The 24,114-nt window shown below is 58.6% G+C and overlaps 1 protein-coding gene across 1 annotated transcript in view; it reads right to left on the reverse strand.

The window, feature by feature from the left end:
* SORCS2 (sortilin related VPS10 domain containing receptor 2) overlaps window positions 1-21,802 on the reverse strand; it is a 462,241-nt gene extending 440,439 nt beyond the window's left edge. Inside the window, exon 1 of the mRNA XM_027597353.2 lies at window positions 21,329-21,802. Coding sequence (XP_027453154.2) covers window positions 21,329-21,802 — 474 coding nt within the window. The remainder of the gene's footprint in view (window positions 1-21,328) is intronic.
* Window positions 21,803-24,114: the final 2,312 nt, after the last annotated feature.

Consider the following 24,114-nt stretch of genomic DNA (forward strand, 5'->3'; position numbering starts at 1 on the left):
AGTGAGTCTTGCCTCTGACTAGCCCCCCTAATGCTGCTCCACCTTCTCACGGGCCACACACGCTCAGAGAATCAGGTGATTCTCGCCCGTCCTGAATGCAATTCCCACTCCTGCACACCTTGAGAAGGAGGGCCATGGGGGTAGCCCCAGCCACATGGGAGGTCACAACGTCTGGGAGAAGCCTCTCCCACGGAGGTGTGGATCACACACCTGGAGACCTCATTCAAGATGTAGATCCTGGGGGCGCCTGGGTGGCTCAGTCGTTAAGCGTCTGCCTTCGGCTCGGTCATGATCTCAGGGTCCTGGGCTCGAGCCCCATGTCGGGAAGCCTGATCCGTGGGAAGCCTGCTTCTCCCTCTCCCACTTGCCCTGCTTGTGTTCCCTCTCTCTTGCTGTCTCTCTCTCTGTCAAATAAATAAATAAAATCTTTTAAAAAGAGAGAGAGAGAGATGCAGATGCCAGGCCCACCCTGCTAACTCCCGCTTAGGACATCCGAGGTGGGTTCCAGCCTCTGTCTTTGTACCAAGCTCCCCCAGGAGAGTCTGAGACACACCAAAGTTTGGGAGTAACTCTTCAAGGACATCAGTTCAGCAACTCAGGGGACAAACAAAAAAGGTGCTTAACATTTTGCCCATGAGGACCTGGGGACATCTGGTTGACCCCAGGGGTGCAGCCAGCTCTGTAGCGTGAAAGAAAGTCAGTGCAATCAGACGTGTAACTGGGCACCCCCTCGAGCTGACGCATTTGCCCACGTAAGTAATTATGATTTATTGAACAGCATTCTGCTTATTAGAGCCTTCTCTCTCTCTCTCTCTCTCTCTCTCTCTCTCTCTCTCTCTCTCTCTGACAAATCCCTGGGGCATTACTCTGTTCTGAAAAATCATTCCTTTTTAAAAAAAAAAACTGTGGGTGCTACTTAATTAATCATTTACTTTCTATAGCAACTCGGAAACATAAAAGAAATTAAATGTGCAGTGTGCTGAAACCGTTTGTTGGAAATTTCACGCCAACCCACCCCCTAAATCACTTCCCACTGCATAGCATCCAAATGTGCACTTGGGAAGGAGCCTGAAAACAGTGTGGCATCCGGGCACCCGGGAGGCCACTCTCCAGGTGCAGAAACAGCGCTGGAGACAGACCACAGAGCACCTACCCCGGGTGTCTGCACAGGGACACCCCAGACTGGGGGTGGGGGCTCCACCGACCCCTCTCCCCCTGAGCCAGACAGCAGCCCACCCCTTTGCCAGAATCAATCCCTTCAGTCCCTTCCTGGGAAGGCTGGGCTTGGGAAGGGTTTTTAGGAGGACTCGCGCTTGGCCTACGGCCCGCTCTGGAACGGTGGTCGGGTAGCTTGTACAAAGTCTCGATGGCTGGAACATGGATGCTGAGTAGATATTTCCAGAAAATTGATTTGAAGGGATACCAGAGTCTCAGCCTGCCTGGGACATGCCCCCCCCCCATGAGCACCGAGAGGCCCCCGGATGATGCTTCACGGATACGAACAGGGACAGATGCATCCCTATCAGAGAAGAGTTGTGACATTTCTATCAGGATTAATATTCACAATATTTAAAGGCTTGCCTTCTCGACCTTTATCATCGAGTCCCCACTGGCTTCAGAGATTTGGAAACACACACAGGGTACGGAATCAACCTTCGGTTAAACACGGAAAAGGTATCCATTTTCAAATGCCCCAATCTCATATTTCCATCCCAGACACTGAGCAGACCCAGAGAAAAGAATATGCATTGTGTTTAACAAGGGGACAGCATTTGAAAAGTCTTCCGATCTCTTGAGAGAGGAATTATTTCAGCAGGCTGAAGCCGATATCTATAATTAATATCCATGAAAAGTTGAACCCAAGGAAAAAAAAAAACAGTTTTTCAGGCTAAAAATCCTCATGTGATTTCTAGGTAATTAACAGTTTGGTCTCCACCATGGTAAAAATAGGCCTCCACCTGAAACTAATTTCCTCTCTGACTACCGAGGCCATTCTTTGAGGGACGGAGGAGAAGAAAGCTCTATCAGAATCCATTTACGGAGAGCCACGAGGAGGCGAGCCCGGGCCGGGTGGGAGGTGAGCGGGCCAAGCGCCATTCGGAGCACAGGAGCTCCTTGTGCGGATTTCCTTCCTTGTTTCATCTGACCTTCTGCTTCAGCCAAGTCCAAAGGCTCACAGAGCTCCAGAGATGAACTTCTCCTTCTGGAGGGGTCCTCCTGACTCCCGGCTGGTCCAGGGGCTCGGCCCATGCTGGCCACTCACGCACGTGCGTGTGGGGAAGCCAGGCCTCGGAGAGGTGCCCTGGTCTACTGGCCATCACTCAGCTAAGCGGGCCGGGCAGGGCCGGGCAGGCCGGGGACTCTGTTCGCCCGACCCCAGCTTAGCGGTCCCCTCTGCAGGGCGCTCGACCCTCCCCAAATCCCTCAACGCTCATCATCCAAAAACAAGAGGCAACCACTGACACCGCCCCCCTCCAGGGAGCCCTGCCTATGTCCTCTGGCTCCTGCAGCCGGAACGATACACCCAACAAACCTTCCGCATGGCTTCTTGCCCTGCGCAGGATTTAACTGCAGGGAATTTTTCCTTCTCATTCATTTATGTGCTGTTGTCACAGACATCCACGCACAACTAAATAATAAGCCTCTTGCAAGCAGAAGCCACAGGCCGTGGGCAATTTTGTCATGGCGTGCAGACCGCACCCCTCACCCCACCCTGGGGGGCCGCCTTCCATTTGCACCTGCCCCATAGGTGTTTGCTGATTTGCTATCGTTTGAGGTTGGCCAAATTTTGCCCCCAAATGGATTTAAAACCTTTGTCTTCAGGAAAAGCATGCAGACTCAGACTCATGGGACCCCCCACCCCCCCCCCACCAAACAGGTCTACAGACAAGATGGGCCAAGAGGCCCAGCATCAGGCAAACTGGTTAAATGTACTTTAAAAATAGCTCTCCTCTCATTTATCTGCAACTCGAGTATGGACACTTCCATTCACCAGCCACCCCACAAACGTCCGCTGAGACTCGCTCTATCTGAGGGCCGTGGCCGAGGTGGGGCACACTGTCCTGGGAAGGTGATGGAGGGCAGAATATTATGGTCTCCAGTGCTGGCCATGGTGGGGCCAAAGCAGGGGAGGCCCATGGTTAGGAGGCCTTGCCGGAAGATTCCAGGCCAGGTAGAGATGGTCCCATTTGCAAAAGCCAGAGACAGATGGGGAACGGGGACCCAAGAACAGTTGGTCAGAGTGCCGCATGAGGGCCAGACGAGGCTGGTGGAAGAGGAGGGCAGCGGCGGCTGATACCAGCCCCCAAAGGTGCCCTTGAACCCAGAGGCTGTGTACACGTTACCTTGCACGGGACTTGGCAGGTGGTTTTGAGAATCTTGAGATGGGAGGTTCCCTAGGATGATGGGGATGGGCCCTGTGGGATCACGGGTCCTTACAAGAAGGAGGCAGAAAGAGATGTGACACAGAAGGCCATGCGATGGAGAGCAGAGCTCAGTGGGGATGGGGGGGCAGCCCTGGGCCGAGAACAGCCAGAGTCATGGAGGTGTGACCACAGAGCAGAGGCTGGGGGGGCAAGGAAGGGGCCACCCACCAAGAAATGCGGGCACCTCCAGAAGCTGAGAAACACAAGGGATCTGATCCTCCCTTGGAGCCTCCAGAAGGATCCAGCCCTGCTGACACCTCAATGGTAGCCCAGTGACACTGACCTTGGCCTTCTGACCCCCAGAACCCCAAGAGAATACATCTGTGTTCTCAGCCACCAAGGACGTGGTAGTTTGTTACAGCAGACCCAGGAGCTTACATAGAGAGACGTGGCCTTGAGCAAAGGGCCCAGCCATAGACCCTGGCCCCCTGGTCCCCTGCCCCCTACGCACCTCCGGCCACCAGGCCGACCGGGCCAGGCCTGGGCGGCTTCCGCTGGGTGGCGCTGCTCCACATTCACGAAGATGCCCTCCCCTCTGCCTTCCAGTGTTTGCTGTCAAATGGAGGCAAAGCTGGGCCCCCCAACAGGACTTGGCACTACCCCACTCTCTGAGCCGAACAGACTCGCAGCCCAGAAACACCACCAGCAAAGACAGGCGTCCTCATACCCATCCAGACCGGCCCCCCCGGGGCAGCGACTTCTCACTGCAGCCCCAGCACACTGCCAACCTCAGCCACTCTCAGCAGAGACCAGACACCCTGGAATGTGCTGTCTCAGCAAGGGGTGAGCCTCCCATCCCTGGAGGGATCCCAAGCACCCTGGCAATGCTGAGACCCTGTGAGTCTCTCCTGGGTCTCCTCCTCGGCAACCATCCTGCACACAGTAGATGCCCAGGAGAATGAATGAATGAATGAATGAATGGGTGAGTGAATCCACACGAGAGCCTTCCCACCCAACAGCTGTCCTCTTGGCAGGGGTGTGGCGCGCGGGGGCTGGCTTCCTTCTCGGAAGAGCAGAGGAAACCATCTGTGACTCACCTTCTCCCGCGGCTCCTGTCAGACTCCCGGGGCTGGAGGCTGGAGGCTGGAGGCTGGAGGCTGGAGGCTGGAGGCAAAGGCACCACAGCAAAGACTCGCAGCCAAGTCCCTAGCAGAGGGGATCCACGCACGGGCAGCCCTCCGCTCACTCTCCGGAGGGAATTTCACAGCTCGGGGGGAGGATGTGACGTAAGAGCCCCAGATGCCTGCTCCAGCCACCCGAGCTCCCGAGATTACAGCCAGGGCTGGCTCAGCGGGCCGTCGGGCATTCAGGCCCGAGAACATGCAGACGGGCTGCACCCCCATTCACAGCGCTAGACTGTCCCAGCCCCTCAACCTCCCCAGGCCTCGGTTTCCTTGTCTAGGAAGTGAGGCTGCCAGGCTCGAAGATTCCTCACAACACCTGCATGAGGTGATTCAACTCAGTGGTTCTTGACTCCTCTGGGCTGAGATTTTGGCGGCACACTCAAAGGCACTGAAAGACTAAAATCTGCTAACAGGTGAGACCACCGGCGCCTGGGTCTCTGGGCCGGGACAACAGCGCTGTTAGGGGACCCCTCCCCGGACTGCCTTCAGCCCCCGTCACCATCCAGTGGGGCCGCCTCCAGCCCTGCTTGGCCATCCTGTGGCCCGTGCCTGGGGCTCCAAGGCCCCCACCTCCCCCTGCACTTCACCCCGCGACCTGTTGCCGCAAAGCTCTACCCACCGGCCATGCCCCAGGGAACCCACGGGGCACAGCGGCCAAGGAGAAGCACAGGCATCCCGGGGTCAGATGCAGGGGGCCCTCTTTTACTCATGAGCTCTGTGGAGGTGGACACGGCCCCAGGCAGAGCCGAGAGGCCCTGGCCGACCCGGTTTGGGGCTTCAACAGACAGCAAACCACAGAAAGCGAGGTGATGGAGGCCGTCCTGGCCTCGCCCATGTGAACCCTGGAGGTGGAAAGCGCACTGATCCTGCCGGGAGGCTGGGGCTTTGGGGCAGGGGGAGGGACATCATGCGACGGTGCTGGGTGTTCTCCCAAGGAGGGAGGATGGCCGACAAAGCCAGTCAAGACTTGAGGTTGCAGCCCAGACCCCTTCCGGCGCCCCACGTGCCCCCTGTAGAGTCCCCCCCAGAACCACTCCTTCCTAGCCTCAGTGTGTGCAGTTCCAGGGTTGGGTATGGGGTGGGCCTCGTACTCCGAGCATTTCCTCTGGCAGGGGTGATGGGTGTGAGGCAGGCGTGTGAGCTCCGGATTTTGCTGGGAAGCACTGGTGGGCTAGCCTCAGCTTCTCACGGAGCCCCGACCCACGTGGGCCATCAGAGAAGGAGGCGAACACACAGGGAAGCAGAGCCCAGAACAGACACGGAGACCGAGGGCCCGGGGCCCGGTGCCAACGTCAGGGCCCCTGGAGCCAGCCACGCCTGAAACCAGCACCCTGGGCTTCCTGGATCTGTGAGCCAATGATTCTACTTTTCACTTAAGCTCCTTGGAGTCAGGTGTCTACAACTTGTCATCAGGAATCCTGCTTAACACACCCCCTTCCTTGTGCAGCATTACAGGACCTACGGGAAAAGGGAGGACATGGGAATACACACCCCGCCCTCACATCCCCTTCAACCCCGGCAGGAAGGTCTGACCAGTCAGCCGGAACACAGTCAGGTGGGACCGCATGGTGCGGTCGGTCCGTCCCGCTTGGGGTGGGAAGAGAAGCCTGGAAGGGCCAAGGGAGAGGAGGCAAAGACCCGAAAGCTGTCACCCCCAGGACCCCCTGCACTCTGCCCCCTTCTTTGCCTTCTGCCTCCAAGCGGAGGTACGGGGAGACAGGCCCTCATACGCAGGGGAGCCCTGGAGATTCAGGTCACAGAAGGGGATTTACCCACACAGATGACCGGGAACATTCTTGACAGAAGTATGCAGAAACAGACACCCTTCATTATCTCCTTGCACCACTGAAAAAAATGCCATTACGCTTTCTTCCCCGTGGAATGAGAATAAGAGGGATTAAGGATTAGCCAGCAGTCTCAGCCGCTCGCCCACGCCCCTGCACCTCTCACACTGCTTCCTCCTTAATGGCCCGGTGGGTGGGACGTGTATGCACTTGGTGGATTTTCAAGAGGACGTCCACAGACCCACGCACCATAACAAACGTTAGGGACGTGACAGGCCCGGCAGCCGCTCCTGGCTCCACCCGCGGGCCCTCCCTTCTAGGCTCTTCCGTGGCCCTGCTGTTCCCACCACGTGGATGCCCTCCCTCCCTCCCTCCTCTCCTTTTCCCAGCACCACCTCTGGGAAATGTTCCAAAATTTCTCCAGGTGGGGAGGCTCAGGGGCCAGTTTTGCCCCTGGCAGGAGGACGGGGATCCAGAATTTACTGACTTAAAGAAAAACTGCAGACATGAGGAATTTCTTCCACAGGTGAGTGTGCCGCCCTGATCCTGCCCTGCTAGAAAGTCTGGGCGTCTGCGGAGCATTAGGAGCTCCTAGAAGAGTCCTGTGGGCCCCGAGGTGTCCGCGGCTAGCGGACCGCCCCCTCCCCCACCTCCCCCAAATGCCTTTCTCACTGTAGGCCCAGGAATGACTGATGTGGTCAGCGGGTGGCAGGTCCCCGGGCCCCCTTCTTCAGTGCCAGGCTTGGTCACCAGCATCTATGCGAATTGTCTCAACTCCAGGCCACGACAGTGTGACGAGGTGGGCATCGTGTACCCCCATTGTATGGGGGGTTTGCCTGGGAGAGTACAGGTAGCCACGAGCAGCCCAGCCACCGCCCCCAACACCCCCTCCCGGTCCAGAGCAGGACACAGGGCCCCAGCAACACAGGAAGTCAGTGGATAAGCACCAAGGAGGACAGGCCATCGGGGCCCGTGCCCTGAGCACGCCCCCGCCACATGCAGCCCCACACAGCACTGCTGCGGCCCCCCAACAGACCCCCAGGGAAATGCCACCCCCTCCACCGGGACACCCTCCCTGACCACTGACTCCCTCGGGCCCTTGTTTCCCCCACCCCAGTTAGAGACCCCCCCACACACCCCTGTGCATTCCTTCATGGCAACCCTCCCATCTGCTCCTGCCCTGTGTCCCCAGCTCATCATCTGTCCCCTCACGGAGCAGGGACCACACCTCGTTCGGCCATGTCACCCCTCCACCTGGCAGCAGGTGCGGCCTGGAGCGGGCTCTCCAGGACTCACTGTCAAATAAGCAAACCAACCATTCCAAACCCACTCTCTCAAACGCCCCGTAAGGGAAGTGCAAATTCAGGCCAAGCCCCACGGGTGTCAATAAACTCTGGAGTCGTTGACGAGTGGGGGGTCATCCTGGCATTCTGCCTTCCTCCCATCACATTGAAAACAAGATCTGCCGGCATCGGGGGATCTTTGGAATCCAGCAAACCCCAGACTGGAAATGACCCCAAACTCACAGATCAGTGCCCGCATGCCAGCCAGGGGTGAGGCTTGGCCACCGCTCTTAGGGGGGCTCTGCCCTCCACACCTCCAAACACACAACTGATCTGGGCTGAGCCTGGGGCTTAAGCACCACGAGCCGCCTCACAGCTGACCCCACTCTGACTCTCTGGCAGGCTCCCTTCCGGCAGAGGGGGCCTCTGGCCCGATGCTCTGTCCAGGATCACCAGACACACACACCACCCCCAGAGAACATCCCAGGATGGGTCGGCCAAGCCCAGAGGTGGGAAGGCATTAGGAGCCCTGGAGAAGGAGGGCAGTGAGTTCCAGGGTGAGGGGCCATGTCCCTGAAGGACGGGGCAGCATGGCAGGGGTGAGGAGGGGCAGCCTGGCCCAGCACCCAGCCCAGCCCTTTACATATGCCTTCCATCCACAAGGTCGAGGGCAGTCTCGTTACCCCTTAAGGATGAGAAAGACAAAACTGCATGAGGTTAGCCGCTGGCCGGAAGGCAACAGAGAAGAGGGGACACTCCCGTGGAGGGCCATGCATGTAAAGAGGGCCTGAGTGTGGTCAGGGGCGGGGCGAGGGGGGGCTGTGGGGCAGGTGGGGGTCACGCTGTCTGTATTGGGGGAAAGATGGGGAGGCAGATGGAGCCACCCTCCACTCTGCCCACCCCAAGCCAGGGCAGGCGGGCCAGGTGGGCTCACTCGGCTGATCAGCCTCCCAGAGCCCTCTCTCTCAATGCTCCCAAGACCCCAGCTCAGGGCATGGCCACAAGCTCATCTGTGGGACTACGGAGAGGCCACTGATGAGCAGGGTGACAAGGAGATTCATCCCCACAGAAATTCTGGTGACCCTGAGGGAGTCACAGCATGCGATCAAGTCCAGCCCCAGGGTCTTGCTGGGCCCCAGACTAAGGCAGAAGAGACAGAGCTGCAGCCTCTCATCCTTCAAACGGCCATCCCGAGGCCTGCTCTTGGGCCGTGGGCACTCGGGGAATAACACGGGCAGGGCTCTGTGAGCCACAGGCAGGCAACAGGTGGGGCTCCTGACCCTGTCGAGGGACAGGTGCGTCCCTTGGCATGGGCAGCGTGCTGGGGCTTCCTGGAGGAAGAGCCTGGGGCTTCCAGGGCCTGGCCACACTGCCATGAGTCAGAAGCTTCTGGATGGCTCTCCTCTCGGCTTCGTCCTAGAGGAGGAGCCTGCAGAGCTGGCTGCTCAGTGGGTTCCTGGGCCACAGAGCCAGCTGAGCCTGGAGGCCAGCGGTCAGCCTCTGATGGCTGGCTCGGAGAGTGGCGTCCATTGCTGGCATGCCTCGAACGAAGCCTGGCCCACAGGGAGGGGGCCCAGGAAATGTGTCCGCAGGAGAGAGAAGAGGGGCCGAGGGCAGAAGACCAGCCCTGCCTCCGGCCCTCTTCTGCCAAGGCCCTGCCCTGACAATAACTCCCAGAACTTTTCAGTGGACAGTGTGCCCTGAGAGGCCATTTGGAAACGCTCCACAAGGCAGGACTCCCCTGTGGCCTAGAGAAGTGAGGGCAATTTGCTTCCTTCCCCAACATGCCACATGGATGGCCCCCTTGACCCTCTTCCCCACACCCCCGAGAAGTGAGGCGGCCAGGCCCAGCGGATGGGGACAAGGCCGCCTGAGAGTCCGGGGCTAGTCCTTCTTGCTTTCTCTGTGCCCAAGAGGGCGCTGCTGACTGTCTAGGGCCGGCCGGGGGGGGGGGGGGGGGGGGGGGGACAGGAAGTGGAGGGATCTTAGGGAAGCCGGCCCCAACCCTCCCTCCAGCCAGACCAGCCCCGAGGGCCACAGGTTTCGGATTTCCTTGTGCCGGCCTAGGCCTCTGCTCGCCCAGGACAGGATGGAAAGAAAGTCTGACTTGATCTTAAGAGAGCATTCCAGGCAATAATTCACATCAAGAAACTTGTGAAAACCCAGCCATCAACAAGAAATACTCTCTGTACAAGCAGACTGCCCCATGTTTCACGAATACTGCTGGGCTTTGCTTGGCCGTAGTTGAGCCAACTGTTCAGGAAAACGTAACCACATCAAACCCCCCCGGCTCGGATGGGCACCCCCGTCGTCCGTTCACTGGGCTCTGGCGTCACCCTCCGACCCCAGCTTCTGCACACGCCAGCGCTCCCCTCCTGTGTCCTGGGGCAGGCGCAGGTCCCAGCAGCCCCCGTGGGGACCAGGACACTAGGCCGAGAGGGGCTGCTGCGTGCTCCCACAGCTCTGTGTGCAGCATGACGGGGGACATGGGGGGTGCTACCAGCACCCCAGCCTCCAAAAACAGCACCTTCTTGAAGGAGACACACGACACAGGAAAATGACATGGAAAGAGGCCACCCTCCGGGGGGCTGGCCTGAGGGACCACTCAGTGTGGGGCCACTGGCAGATGGACGGCCGGACCACAGGGGCTGGAGGACAGTACGGCTCCCCGCTGCTCCCGCCGCTCCAGAGCCGGTGCTCCCGCCATTCCAGAGCCGCTGCTCCCGCCGCTCCAGAGCCGCTGCTCCCGCCGCTCCACGAGTCAGTGCTCCCGCCGCACCAGAGCTGGTGCTCCCGCCACTCCAGAGCCGCTGCTCCCACCGCTCGAGTCAGTGCTCCCGCCGCACCAGAGCCGGTGCTCCCGCCGCTCCAGAAGCCAGGGCTCCCGCCGCTCCACGAGCCGTGTCCTGGGACAGCTCCACCAGAGGCAGCACCCCAGCCTACCCAGTCATTTGTCTTGGTCCAAAAGCTGGGCACAGCCATCTCCTGGGCGTTTTGTCTCTTGTGCATGAAATGAGGCTGGAACCAGGGGCGCTATTTAAAGCCCCTAATTCTGGAGCAGGTGTCTGGCTCCTGGCCAAAGGGCAAAGGGCAAAGGCAGGAGGCAGGGCGGCACCGGGGCCTGGCCACAGCCACTGCCATGAGTCAGAAGCTTCTGGACGGCTCTCCTCTTGGCCTCGTCTCAGGCAGAAAACAGATCTCTCCATCTCTCTGGGAAGCCAACATGACCCTCTCTGCTCGGGGTGGGGAGTAGTTAGTGCTTCAGAGAGCAGGCAGGTGGACAGGGAGCCGTGTCTGGCAGGGCCGTGTGACCAACAGCAAGGCCCTGCTCTGATCTTTCCCACACCCACAGTGGGCAGGCCAGTGGGCTGGGCCTCTGGGCTCTGGTACCCTTCAGGACCAATGGTCCCTCCTGTCCTACTCAAATGCTTACTGAGCATCTACTAGGCGCCAGGCACTGGGGGACAGCAGAGAACAAGCCGACAAAAGCCCCCGCTCTCCCCGAGCCCGGAGGCTCCGGGGCCTGAGAGGCCAAGGAGGGGCTGGAGCCTGGGGGACAAGGTACCCAGGGAGCAGGGCTGGGCTGTGGGGGTGGCGGGGAAGAGAAAACCATTCCGATGGGGTCTGTCTGTCCCCTCTTTCCACGGACCATGGCCTACGTCACATCACTGCTCTTTCTACACGCAAACAAATCTCTGCTTTCTGCTGGCTCCTTTTGCTGTGTTGGTAAAGAAATTCATTTCAGTATTTCGCTAACTACATTGCCATAGAACTGGTTTCCTTTGGATCCTGTAGATTTAATTTTATGCTCATTATAAAAATGACATCCTGACAAAGTTCCATGGGCTTCTCCAGACTTGAGGTGGGGGAGCCCACAGCACAGAGAGAGCTAAGACCCCCCGTGCCAGGTCGCCGGAGCCAGGAAGCCCCTCAGTGTCATCAGGGGGCAGGCCACAGTGCCTGACACCGAGCAAGGCACACAGCAGCCCCCTCAAATCACGGAGGAAGAGCTACTGCAGGAATCAAGCCCCCAGAAGCCCCATCCAATGGTCCAAGGATAAATCAGAAAATGAACTTGGATGGGGTTAAGCAGTATTGATAGGAATAAAATGAGAAAAACATGAGATTTTTTATTGAGTGCTTTATTTTTACAGAGGGAAAATTGAATTATTTCACTGGTCAATGAGGTAGTCAATAGGGAAAAGCTCCTAAACACAGGGAGGAAGTGAAACGAGCTTGAACTTGAAATGCACACCACCAACCTTCAGAAAGGCGGCAGCTCTGGGACCACATCTCCCCGGACAGCTTCCTCCTCCCGCTCCCTGGCCAGGCAGCAGACCAACCAGCCTCCTTCTGACTTTGCAACGCAGACAGAGCTGGTCTTCCCGGGCTCTGAGCAACAGCCCCCGCCCCCACCTTGGGTCATGCTGGCAGAATCCAGGATTACTGGAAGAAAGCAGAAACAAAAGCCACTCCCACGCACAGTCTCTAGACGCGGGATCGCCTCTAACACTGTCGACATTTCTCGTCCAAAAACCCGGGGCGGTGGGCTTCTTTGGGGATCGCAATCATGCAACTAATGGGCAGGCCGGCAAAACTCAAGGCAGACACAAGAGCAATTTCTGCTGTAGTTAAGACCTCAGGCTCGACCAAAAAACCAACACAGGATTCCCACGTGACTCAGCAGTCCTGTTTCCGGGTACACACCCAGAAGAAGTGGACGCAGGGACTTCAACAGGTATCTGCACACTTGTGCTCACAGCAGCATGATTCACAACGGCCGGAAGGCAGGAACAGCCCCAGTGCCCGTGGATGGATGGATGGATGGATGGATGGATGGATGGATGGATGGAGATGTGGTCCATCCAGACAACAGACTATTATTCAGCCTTAAAAATTCAGCATTCCGACACCTGCTACCACAGGGATGAACCTTGAGGATATCATGCTCACAAAATAAGCCAGTCACAAAAAGACACGTATGTATGTTTCCACTTACGTGAGGTCCCCCAGAGGAGTCAAATTCACAGAGAGAGAAAGCAGAACAGCAGGTGGGCGCCAGGGGCCGGGGGCAGGGGACACGGGTAGTTAGTGTTTCCTGGGGACAGGGTTTCCACTTGAGAAAATGAGTGAGTTCTGGAGACAGAGGGTGCTGGTGACTGCCCAGTGGTGCGAATGCACTTAACATCCCTGAACCGGACATCTAACGGCAGTAACGATGTTAGACATAAAATTTTTGTTACTTGTATTTGCCACAATTACAAAATAATGATAAATAAAATGATATTTTATTCTAAAATAAAAAAACACTTGGGCTTAGGAGGAAAAGAATTCAAATCTCGACTCAGACCCTTACTAGCTGTGTGGCTTTGGGCAAGCCCCGTGCTGCCGTGAACCTGACTTTTCTTGTCCGTAAAGTGGGTAGGGTAATAGTGTCGACTCTGCAGGACCAAGGGAGGGACGGCAGGTGGGGTGCCTGGCGCAGCAATGGGCCCATCGGTGGGGACCGAGATCATTCCCTTCATTATTACTCATCAGGCGCACTATGTAAATGACAAGGAATTGTTTTTATTAGATAAAGTTACATCAGACGCAGAAGCTTACAGCTGATCCCAGCCAAGACATGCCGGCTGGGGCCTGCGGGATGCTATCTCTACTTCTGACGCTTCGGAAGTATGCACGCCACAGAGACCTCATAAAGAACCCTTTCTGAATTAAAATTGATCTGAAGAGAAGCAGCCACACTCGGCCTAGCTCTTTTCTTACTTCGATTTGAACTGAATTTATCTCTGAGCATTGGGAAATTGTGCCGTGCAAGGGATGAGCCCTGTTGAAGTCAAGGCGAGCTCCGCGCGGCAAGGAAATTATCTGCTTTTGCAAGAAAATTACTGAGGAAGAAGAGCGGTGTTATTTTAAGACCTTCAAGGTGGTGTGAGAAGAAACTAATTAAAAGATTGTAATGTTCTGTGCAAACATGGCAACTGACTGCTACAGAAATGCAAAATGAGGAGGATTTTTCTACCTCCAAAGAACATCCGAGGTTTAATTTTTCCTTCAGTCCTCCTGTGAGAGCTCATGTTCAAGGATCCCTATTAATTTTTTAAGCCGACAAACGGAACTGAATCGGGATAAAGATGATGAGCACGAGACACGTTGTGTGAAGGGTCCCCAAGCCACAGGGCGTAGGTTAAAAAGATGTTGCTGCTGCCCTCAGTGGGCATGTGCCAACCGCCAGCTCCCTGTGAGGCTGAAAACAAGCCTCCATCTCCCACAGAAGCCGGGGCAGGTCAGGGCCCGCGTGCACCTGTGGCAACCTGCCGGGGACCGGTGAGCACAGGGCATCCCCAGTCCCCACTGTCCACTTCCTGCTGACCTGCTGGCCTGGGCCTGGGCGGGCCGTGGATTTAGGAAGTCTCAGCATACAAGCTGGCAGGTCGTGCTTAAGGGGACGCCAGCCCTGGGCACGTTCATGTTTATATGGCATTTCTTCTGTGCACAGAATCCAAGCTCCTGCTCAGCACGAGGCTTTCACGGGATTCCCACAGCAAAAACAGGCCGTGAACAGATCAGCACGCTTGCCTTCAACCCTCTAAACCGCTATGGCTGGAGGCCTGGTGGTTCCGGCCTCGAGAGCCAGGTTTCCCTGCTCCCGGGGCTTCCAAACCTGGGGACGGTGGCCAGGGATGGCGGTAGCAGCCCCACGTCTCGGCTCGTCGGCATCCCTGCTCCACGAAGCACCCACACAAACGCTGGGCTTTAGGAGGGGTGAGGTGAAATAGGCCATTTGTAAGAATCTATAAATAACTCCATCTTTGGAGGCTGAATCGAGAAACAAGATGCCCCCAAATAAAAGGCAATGCATAAGCTCTGCCCCAGTGTCTCGCTGGACCGAAAAAGGCACAGGAGTGCTCAGCATCATCCCAGGGTACTTCCCGACGTCTCCAACCCCGTACTCCCTGCTCCGGGGCCTGAGCCTGCCTCTGACATATAATAATAAGATAAAAATTTAAAACAACGGCAACCCTCCAGAAGGCCTATGCGCTGGGCCACATTCCGCTCTGAAGGGGTGTGCAGAAGGATGGAGTTAATTTATGACCTCTTTAAAATACTCTCAGGAACTCTCATGCAACTACAAATTAAATAGCCACTTTATTAAAGTAAAAGTAGATTCGTGCAACATGTTCAGGAACTTCATTAATAGGGCCGTTTCTCTGCCTTCAAGCCCGGCTTCTTGACGGATGGGCGCCCTTTCTCTGTCCTAGTGTGTCTAGGCTTTTCAGGGCCCCATGCCTCTCCTTGGGCCTTCATACTCTCCACCCCAATCTGCTCCTCAGCCCAGGTGACACGGACTCCACCGGTCCTCCAGAGCCGCTTCATGACCACCTCCTCCAGGAAGTCCTCCCTGACCTCCCCAGGGCAGGTTCTCACGGCACTGGGATGCTCTACAATGAATGCTTGTCCAGACCAAACATCTCACCAGGACAGGGGCCGTGTTTGATCTTGTTCATCACTGTATCCCCAGAACCTAACCCTCCAGAGAAAGCAGCTGATGTAAGAGCTAACGTGAAGCTTCTTTCCCTTGGGGCTCTCAAACTTGTGGGGTCTCTCCCCATGAGAGCATTGCAGGGAGAATTGCAGAAGACCCTGGATCACCCTGGGTCACCCTGGGCAAAGGGCGGGCGTCTCCCCAAGTATGGCACTTCCCTAGACTCTGCACACCACGTGCACACCTCCATTTACTGTCGCCTGTCCTAACACAGGCTTCCCTCACTCTATCACTGTTCTGGGTCCAGCCACCAGGCCCACGGTCCCTGAGAGGCCTGCACAGCTCTCGTCTGGAAAGCAAATGTGACAGGTGCTCAACCCTGGTCACTGCATCCCTTGACCTCCGTCTGCCTCTGCCTCTCCCTAGGTGGCCACTGGTCACCCTTGGTAAAGGGTGGGCACTTCATCTGCCCACCATCTACAGGCCGCTCAGCCACAGCTCAGCCTCCCGTGGGCCAGACTTCTCTCTCCAGTCCGGCCCCCACCCGCAAACTGCCAGGAAGCCTGCACTGTGGTGGCCTGAGAATTCCAAAATATCACCCGGAACGTTCAGCAGGCTTGAACGTAAGACCCTGCACCCTGGAGCTACCAAACTCGCCTCCAAGAAACCGCAGCATCAGACACGGGCTGCAAGTCAGCTTTGTCACCAGATTTGGACCTGTTCATTCAAGAACCTGCAGTGCTTTATGAGAAGGCCTTTATGGTCTCCGTATGCTGGAGGCCGGCCAGGAGCCGTGAAGCCAGCACGGCCCTGGGAAAGAGAGAGGCCTGCAGAGCGGGGGCCGCCATGGCCCATCCGTCCTCACCTGGAAAGCTTTCCCACGTGCCATTCCCTCCCACTGCCCCTCCAGGGTGTGGCCCAGGCCTGTCTCACAGCAGCCTCCCCTCTGAGCCTCTGTCCAGAAGCCTCCCCTTCGAGGCCCCTCACCAGCCCTGTCGGCACGCCACCCCCTGGGTGCTTGCGGAGGCTCAGAAGGGACCCCAACTTCCCGTGCGCTCGCTGTGGGCCAGGCCCTTGTCGGAGCACGACATGGATCACCTCCCAAACGTGCAAAGCAAGCCCGCGAGCCTGCACAGCCCAGCTCCAAGAGAGCAAGGCCCAGTTTAGTTTAGTCAGTTTGCCCACGATCTCCAAGCCAGGAAGGATGAGGCCGGGGGTACCCCAGGCCAGCTGGCTCCAAGGCTCACGTGTCCTTCGCCACCACCACATCTGTGATGAATCCCACCAGCTCACTGTGATACACAGGAAAGCACGCGGTCGCCTGAGAGGTGAGAAGACGGGCGCAGAGGGGACCGTGTGGCAGGAACTGGGATCACCCACGGCTTCGACCTCCCCTGGGCACCATCCCCAGTAACCTCCTTGTTTACGAACTCAGGGGTCCAGAGCCCAGCAGCGATGGCAGGAAGCCGAAGCCCTATTTCTGCTCGGCTCCACCTGAGGTCGGAAGTCTGCAGAAAGAAAGAGCACATATAAGGGAATCCAGCTCTTCAGGGGTATCAAAAGGGAATTTTCAAGTCATTTCTTGCACAACTTAGCTGTTCCAATTAGCACACAGTCATTTCAGCCTCTCTAAATAAAAGCTTTTAACCTTCGAACAAAACAAAACAAAACAAAACCACTGCCTCGTGCTGCCATCCTGGGCTCTCCAGCCTCATGTTAGGTTCTGTGAGGAGCTGACTTCGACCTATTTTTCCCAAACTTCTTCCCTCTGATCCGCCTCCATGCACAGTGCATTCACGGTCTCTTTATACAACATGTACACACCTTTAAATTCCCACTTCCCAGAGCTTGCCCAAGCTGTTCCTCCCTGCTCAGTGTTCTTCTCCATCTCCCGTGCGCTTCTCCTATTCATTCCTTAGGCTCACTCTGGTACCACCTCCTCCATGCAACCTCCTCTGATTTCCCCACCAGGGAAGATGGCACTCGCCCCTTGTCCCTGAGCTTCGGTGTCCCTCCCTTCTCTCCCACTGGACCACCCTGAGATCCACCGCCATTATGCACAGGGCATGAAAAGGTAACAGAGACCCCTTCCCTGCCCCTATGAGCTGAATTGTGCCCCCTTCCAAAAAATCTTAACCCCCAGTCCCTCTGACTGTGACTGTAGTTTGGAGATAGGGTCTTTAAAGAGGTTCAAATTAAGTTAACATGAGGCCAGTCAGGTGGGCCTGATCCAATCTGACGGGGATCCTCAGAAGAAGAGGAGATCAGGACACAGACACACACAGAGGGACAACCATGTGAGGACACGGGGAGAAGGCGGCCATCTACACGCCAAGAGGAGAGGCCTCAGAGGGAACCAACCTGCCACGCCTGGATCTCAGACTCCCAGCCTCCAGACCTGGGAGGAAATACACTTCTGTCGTTGAAGCCGCCCCAGTCTGGGCTGCTTTGATACGAAAACCTGAGCTCACTAATGCACCTGCCCTCCAGGAACTTGACATCTGGCAAGTTGTCGTGACCCAATCCATACCCTCGATTTGGAGCCCTGGCTCCCTGGGTCTAAAATACACACAACTATCAGGTTCCTCAAGACCCCAGAGCGGAGAACATGGATAACCAGCTCAAAATTACCTTTGTATACAACTCCCCTGGACATCCCCAATCCTTGTAGGCACAACAGCACAGAGCAAATGTGGAAAATGGGGGGGGGGGTGAGGACGGGGATGGAAGGGGACAGGGAGAAGGGGTCCTCTACTGAGAGCGCTGACAACGCTGAACCAACTAGGTCTGGTCGCAGCAAGCTCACGTTCAAGTGACGTGAATGCACCAAAGTTGAAGTTCAAGTGCCATGAGGGAAGGCACACAGGTGAGCTATACTTAGAATAAGCAAAATAAGCACATGATTTCCACCTTCAAATCACACCTGTGCCTTTGAGGGCAGCTCAAGAGAAGTGAAACCTGGAGCCTCTGGGCAAAGCCCATCCTGGATCCCTCAAAGCGATGCCCAGTGGTTTCGATGAAACATGAATTTCACACATAACAATTTGTTTCTACAGTTCAACAGACAGAAAGGCAGTATTTGAACTCCCAGGCAAGTCTGCATCCCTAACTCCACGGGAGCAGGAAGAAATCAGGCCGTGGGAAGGAAAATGCGCACATGTTCCCAGTGCTCAGGGACAAGGGCTTGTCTCTTGCAATCCTGTGACTCTTTGCAGATGCTCAAAAATACTATTTCAGAAAGTCTATCCCTCTCAGTGAATGCTTTTTTTAATTTTGAAAGCAAATTCTTCCTCTGCTCCAGCGGACCACATCTGCAGAGCAGTTTCTGGGGTCACCCTACCTGAACAAACGAAGCGAAATAAAATTTGTGAAAGACTCTGCTCCGCAAACTGGCCTCGAGTTAGTTTCTTCCCTGTTGTAGCCTTAAAAGATGGTGGCTTCAAGCGCAGGCGAAACCAAGTGCAGAATGCTGGCTAGTATCTTTGGCCCCGTGGCCGCCCGTTGAGAACAGAGGGAGCAAAGCCCATCTCTAAGAGCTTTGCGTGCCCAGAAAACAATGCCATGCCTGCACCAGACACGCACCTGTGTGTGGAGCAAGTGACAATTAGGAACACATTTTCATTTAGCGCTCGGTTCCACTTTCCCTCCCCCCCACCCCCCGAGCTAGGCACCACCTACTCCCCAGGCCAGAAGATGATCTGCTTTGTTCCAGAGAGAACTCGGTCTGCCTCAACATCCCATTCCAGAGGCTGGGTCAACATTTCGATGCTGCTTGCCTTCTCTTTACCTCACCGACAACAACACTCACTGGTGGTAATAAGGTACTTCTGGCTTCCGCCTCCTAAGTGTGTGCTAAGCGCCAGGCTGGGCCCTGCTTTGCACATGCTTTCCCTGCCCTCCCCTTGGCTGGGGGCCAGAGGAGAGATGCAGCCTTTAAATCTCCCCTCCTGTTCTGGACCTCTTGCCACCACCACCCCCCACCAAAGAGAAGCCAGATCCCCTCCCCTCCCAAGACCCCTCTCCAGGCATTCACCTGCCAACAGCCAGGATACAATCCTCCTAGTTACAAAGCAGTCACTCATCGGAGCCAGCGTCCCCAGGGAGCAAAGCCAGGGAGGCTCCCCTGTTGCTCCCCACCCCCACCCCCGAGCTCCAGCCCCGCTGGCCTGAGCCCCCTCCTCACTCCCCCCAAGGAAGGTGCACAGTCCTCTGGCTCTGTGCTCATGCTGGGGTGGGTGCTGGGAGCCAGTGAGTCCTGAAGGTGCTGGTCCCACCCCTGACTGCCCCTCTCTCCCTTCTGCCACCCCCACCTCCCCCACCCCATGGAGGGAAAATGACAAGGGACTGGATCAGCAGCTGATCCAACCACCTCAGCCGGTGGGGTGGGGGACTTGGTTGAGACAGTCTGGCTCCACGGGATGACCTTAAATGCCTGCGTGTTCCTCCAGCTGTTGGTTTCCGGGTTACCTTTCAGTCCCTAAGTCCGAGCTTACAGCACAGGGGACAGGGTATGTTCACCAGTATGGGGAGTGATGAAGGGCCGGGCCCAGCCGTTCATCTAGGGTCCGACCCCTCTCTCACCACGCAGATGGGGACGGGCTCCTAGGGCTCTTCTAGGGACGGGGTGCCTGCTACCTTCGGTCAGGCACCTTCCCCCACCCCCACTCCACCTGGCTCCCTGAGCGCCCCCTGCTGGTCTCCAGAGAATCAACTCAACGGCCCCCCACCCTCCCCCAAGGCTTCTAGTGGGCCTGGAGGCGGCAGAAATGACCAAAGACCAGGGACTTGGTGTCTGCGCCGGTGCAGCCCCCAGCTGGCTAAGGAGGGGGACTGGCAGGGCTCTGGGCTCTGGACCAATCAAGTGCGCCCAGTGCTGCCCCCTGGATGCGCTGCCCCTGGATTCCGCAGGAGGAGCGACAGAGTGGTCCAACATATTGGTCCCCACACCCCTCCCTTCTCCAGCAGAATCCGCCCCACCCCCCATCCCCATTAGCCCAGCAGGGCTAGAGAGAGAGTCGGGGGGGGGGGGGGGGGGGAAGTGCCCCCAGCCCGTGTTACAGCCCTTTCCTGGCTAGGGAAGCGCAAAGATCCCACCCCTCCACTCCCAAAGCATGCAGGAATCCTGGCCCCCTGCTGCCTCCTCAGAACTTTGTCCAGGAGAAGAGCTGGGGGGTCAGCCACTGGGGAGACCCGAGTGAACAATGATGGAAGGGAGTAAGCGGAGGGTCCCATCTCTACTCCTCACACAACAGTCCCCCCCCCCCAACAGCTGCCACCTCTCTGCACTCTTCCAAAACTGGACATGACCTACTAGGGCTGCTGGAAGGGGACCCATGCGTGACCACTGGTCATCTGCCCAGGGGAAAAACCAGGCTGAGGCAGCTCCCCAGGGAAGAATCTGAGGGCATCCCCATACACACACACACCCCCATCCGGGCGCACCACGGGGGGAAAACAAAAAAAAAAGGATGGGCCGGTATCCGGAGGGATAGAAACCACAGCGCAGCGCTGGAGGAAGGAGGCGCCCAGGACCCTAACAGATGTGGCGGGGGTGGGGGAGTCCAACTTCCAGAGCGGCGGGGAAGGTGAAGGAGGGCCGCGAGTTTGCGGCCGCGGGTCGAGAGCGCGGCGCCCACCTCCGTGGGTACGCAGATCCCTGCGCTTCCGGGTGCAGCCCCGGGTGGCACTAGGGGAATCCGGAGGCGGGGGGGGGGGTCCCAGAATCCGGCGCCGAGCTGACCGGGGAATTCCTGGAGCCCGTGGATCGAGCTCCAGGGTAGACCACTAGCGAGGTCCCGGGTGGACCTGGGTGGAGAGGGTCCCGCAGCCAAAATCCCAGAACACAACGCTGAGCAGACCGGGTGGAGTCTGAGAGCGGTCGGGGCGCAACACCGAGTTGGGGTGATCCTAAAGGACCTGGAGGCACCCCTGGTGACCAGGGTCCCGAAGCCTCAGGAGACACCCCCACCCCGTAACCTGAGATCTGGAGGCCAGCGGGGGCGCCTCCGAGGTAACTCGGGGTCCCAGAACCCTGTGAGGCAGGGTGCTCACATATCTAGGGACCTCTCCCCAAGAAACCGGTGGCCAGAGTCCAGTAGGGGCGCCGCCGAGGTGACTCGCGTCCCCAAGTCGCCGAGAGCGCCCGGGGTGACCGCGGGGCGGTCCGGAAGTGGGGGCTCGAGGTGTCCGGAGCAGGGGCCGCGGGGGGCGCGCGGAGGTCACTTACGCTGCTGTTCTCGCCCGTCCAGTGCACCATCGCCTGGTTGTGCGTCGCGTCCCCCTTGAGCACGAACGACGTGCTGATGAGCGAGACCTGCGCCCGCGAAGCCGCTCCGGCCACGGGCGCCGCCCGCGTCCGGCGCCCCCGGCCCGCGGCGGGGGCGCCGTCCCCGCCGGGACCCGGAGCGGGACCGAGACCCGGGGCGCCGGGCTCCGCGCCGTGCGCCTGTGTGTCCTCGCCGCCGCCAGGCAGCGCGCGCCCCGCGGGCGTGCTCGGTGGCGCCCGGGTCAGCAGTGCGCGGGGACCCAGGCGCCCGGGCTCGGGGGAGCGCCCCGCCACCCCGCAGGCGGCCAGCAGCAGCAGCAGCACTAGGAGCGGCCGCAAGCGCGGCGAGCGCGGCGGCGGCGGCGCCCCGGGGCTCGGGGCTCGGGCGGCGGGGCCGGGGCCCTTCGGGGCGAGCGGGGGCCCCCGGTGCGCCATGGTCGCCGAGGGGCGGCGGCGGGGCCGGCGGCGGGGCGGCGCGGGCGAGGGAGACCGCGGCCGGGCGAGCGGGAGGGCGCTGGGGAGCGCGAGCGAGAGCGCAGAGAAAGGAGCCGGCGAGGGGAGGGAGCCGGCGGGAGGAGGGGACTCGCCGCTCCGCCGCCGCCGCCGCCGCCCGCGCAGCCAAGGGCGCACCGCCACCTGCCGGCCGGCCCCGCGCCCGCCGAGCGAGCGCCTTCCCGGCTCAGGGCCTGGGCAGAGGTCCCGAGGAGCCCCGAGCCGAGCCGCAGAGCCCTTTGCTCCCTTCCTCGTTCCTCCCCTGCGCCCGCCCTCCCCTCGGCCCTCTTCCCTTCCGCCCTCCCTTTCTTCCTGTACTCACTGAGCACCTACTCGGGGCCAGGCACAGTTCCAGGCACTGGGGGCACAGGGGTGAACGACAGCCAGGCGCCAGGCCCTGGAGCCGACAGCCTGACCAGGGAGACAGACCTCACCCCTGCGAACACCTTTACGGACAAAATAACTCCAGAGAGCCAGAACAAGGACAGAGGGGAAGTGGGGAGGTGTTCTCCTGCACGGGCCTCCGAAGAGCTGACAGTGTAGACAGCACCTAGGGGACTCTCTAGGCACTGCAAAGGCCCTGAGGCTGCCCCCAGCACAACCCACTCGTGGGCAGCCACGCCTGTGCCCTAGGCTGTGCAAGTGTAGTTTCCAACCCCAGAGGCCACCAACCTGGCAGCCTTTGAACGTGAGGACAGGCACCTGGGTGCAGAAGCATTTAGAGGGGTGTGGGGGCAAGGTCCTATCCAGGGCACACACAGCCTGACAGGCCACAGCAGAGAGCCAGAGCTGAGGAAACTGAGCCTCAGAGCCCAGGAAGTCCCTGCCCAAGGTCATGGGCTACTTTAGGTAGATTTCAATAGAACTTTGTTGAGCTCCCACCATGTGCTCCGCATTGGCCTGAGGGAAAATGGGAGACAGGAGGGGGCGCTTCACTGAGGCCAGGCCAGCTTTGCATCCTCAGCTGGCCTGGCAGGTGGGGGAGGAGGGGGTGGTCAGGGGCAGCCTGCCTCCATCCTTCCCCCAGAGGCCTCTGCATTAGGTAAAAATCCGCAGGCCCAGGGTCTCTGTCATACCTGCCTCCCAGCTGGGTATATTCGCTCCAAAGAGAGAGAGAGAGAGAGAGAAAGCCAAATGGGGCAAAGGAGCAAAGCCTCAAACATTTGGGAAGGGTAGAGAGTGTGGGGGGTTCCCTCTGACCCCCAAGAGGAGAGGCACCCAGCACCCTGTCTTCTGCTTGCTGGCTCACCCTACCCCCCAGGCTCAACCGGAAGTCATATTCCATGACAGATAGCATCCCTGGGGCCCCCGCTGTCTGTGCCCAGGCTTGGGGGTGGGATGCGGGGGTGGGGGGGTGGCCAGATGTCTAAGAAGTCTCCTCCCCCAGAATGTGCCCTGGCCCTCCCCCTCGGTGGTGTAAATTCCCAACGTGTCAGACAAAACCTCCAGCTCAGGCCCAGGGTCGGGAAGGGAAGCAAGGGCCATCAGCTGTGGGAACCTGTGCTCTGGCACAGGGAGCAGAGAGGAGCAGGCCCCGGTCAGTGCAGGGCTGAGGGAGGCGGGCCAGGGAGCCGGGCAAACAGGGGCCCAGGAAGGAGCTTCCAAGTAAAGCATACAGCAGATCGTGGCTGGCGGGGAAGGCAGGGCCAGCACTCAGAAAAGACGCAACCCAGCTTCGACCCAGTGCCCCAACGGGCCTTCCCAACACCCCAGGCTCCACCTCCCCTCCCAAGCTGTAAAGTAATGCAGCCGCCATAGGCTCTGAGATCTCTCCAGGTCTGTTCACTTGTCTTAATAAAAGGGAGCCCCTAAGCATTGTCCTCAAGAAAAATTGACCGTGACAAGTGACTGAGCACCTACTCTGGGCTGGACACTGTCCCAGGGGCCTACTCTCAAGGGCAGGGGGTGACGTTGCAGGTTACTGTATGTAATTCTCACGACCAGGCTGTGGGGTGCATGCGATGGTCCCCTTTCCACAGTTGAGGAAACAGACTGCCTGAGTTCCCCAGGCCAGAGCAGGTCAGAGACCAGATTTCAGCCCAGGTTTTCTGGCCCCACGGTGGCGTCCTTCCCACGGCCCCACGTTACCTGTGGTCTGGGGGCTGGGCTCACAGGCACGCTGCCCCTCGGAGCCTCAGACGGAGCCTCTCCACCACGGGCACATCACCACCACCACCCCAGGCTCAAGCTGAGGCCCACGTTACTGGTGACTTGGTGAAGGTCCATGACGGAGTGGGGGAGGGTCCAGACCTGGA

Source organism: Zalophus californianus, chromosome 2 (genome assembly GCF_009762305.2).
Source record: "Zalophus californianus isolate mZalCal1 chromosome 2, mZalCal1.pri.v2, whole genome shotgun sequence".
NCBI classification, from domain to species: domain Eukaryota; kingdom Metazoa; phylum Chordata; class Mammalia; order Carnivora; family Otariidae; genus Zalophus; species Zalophus californianus.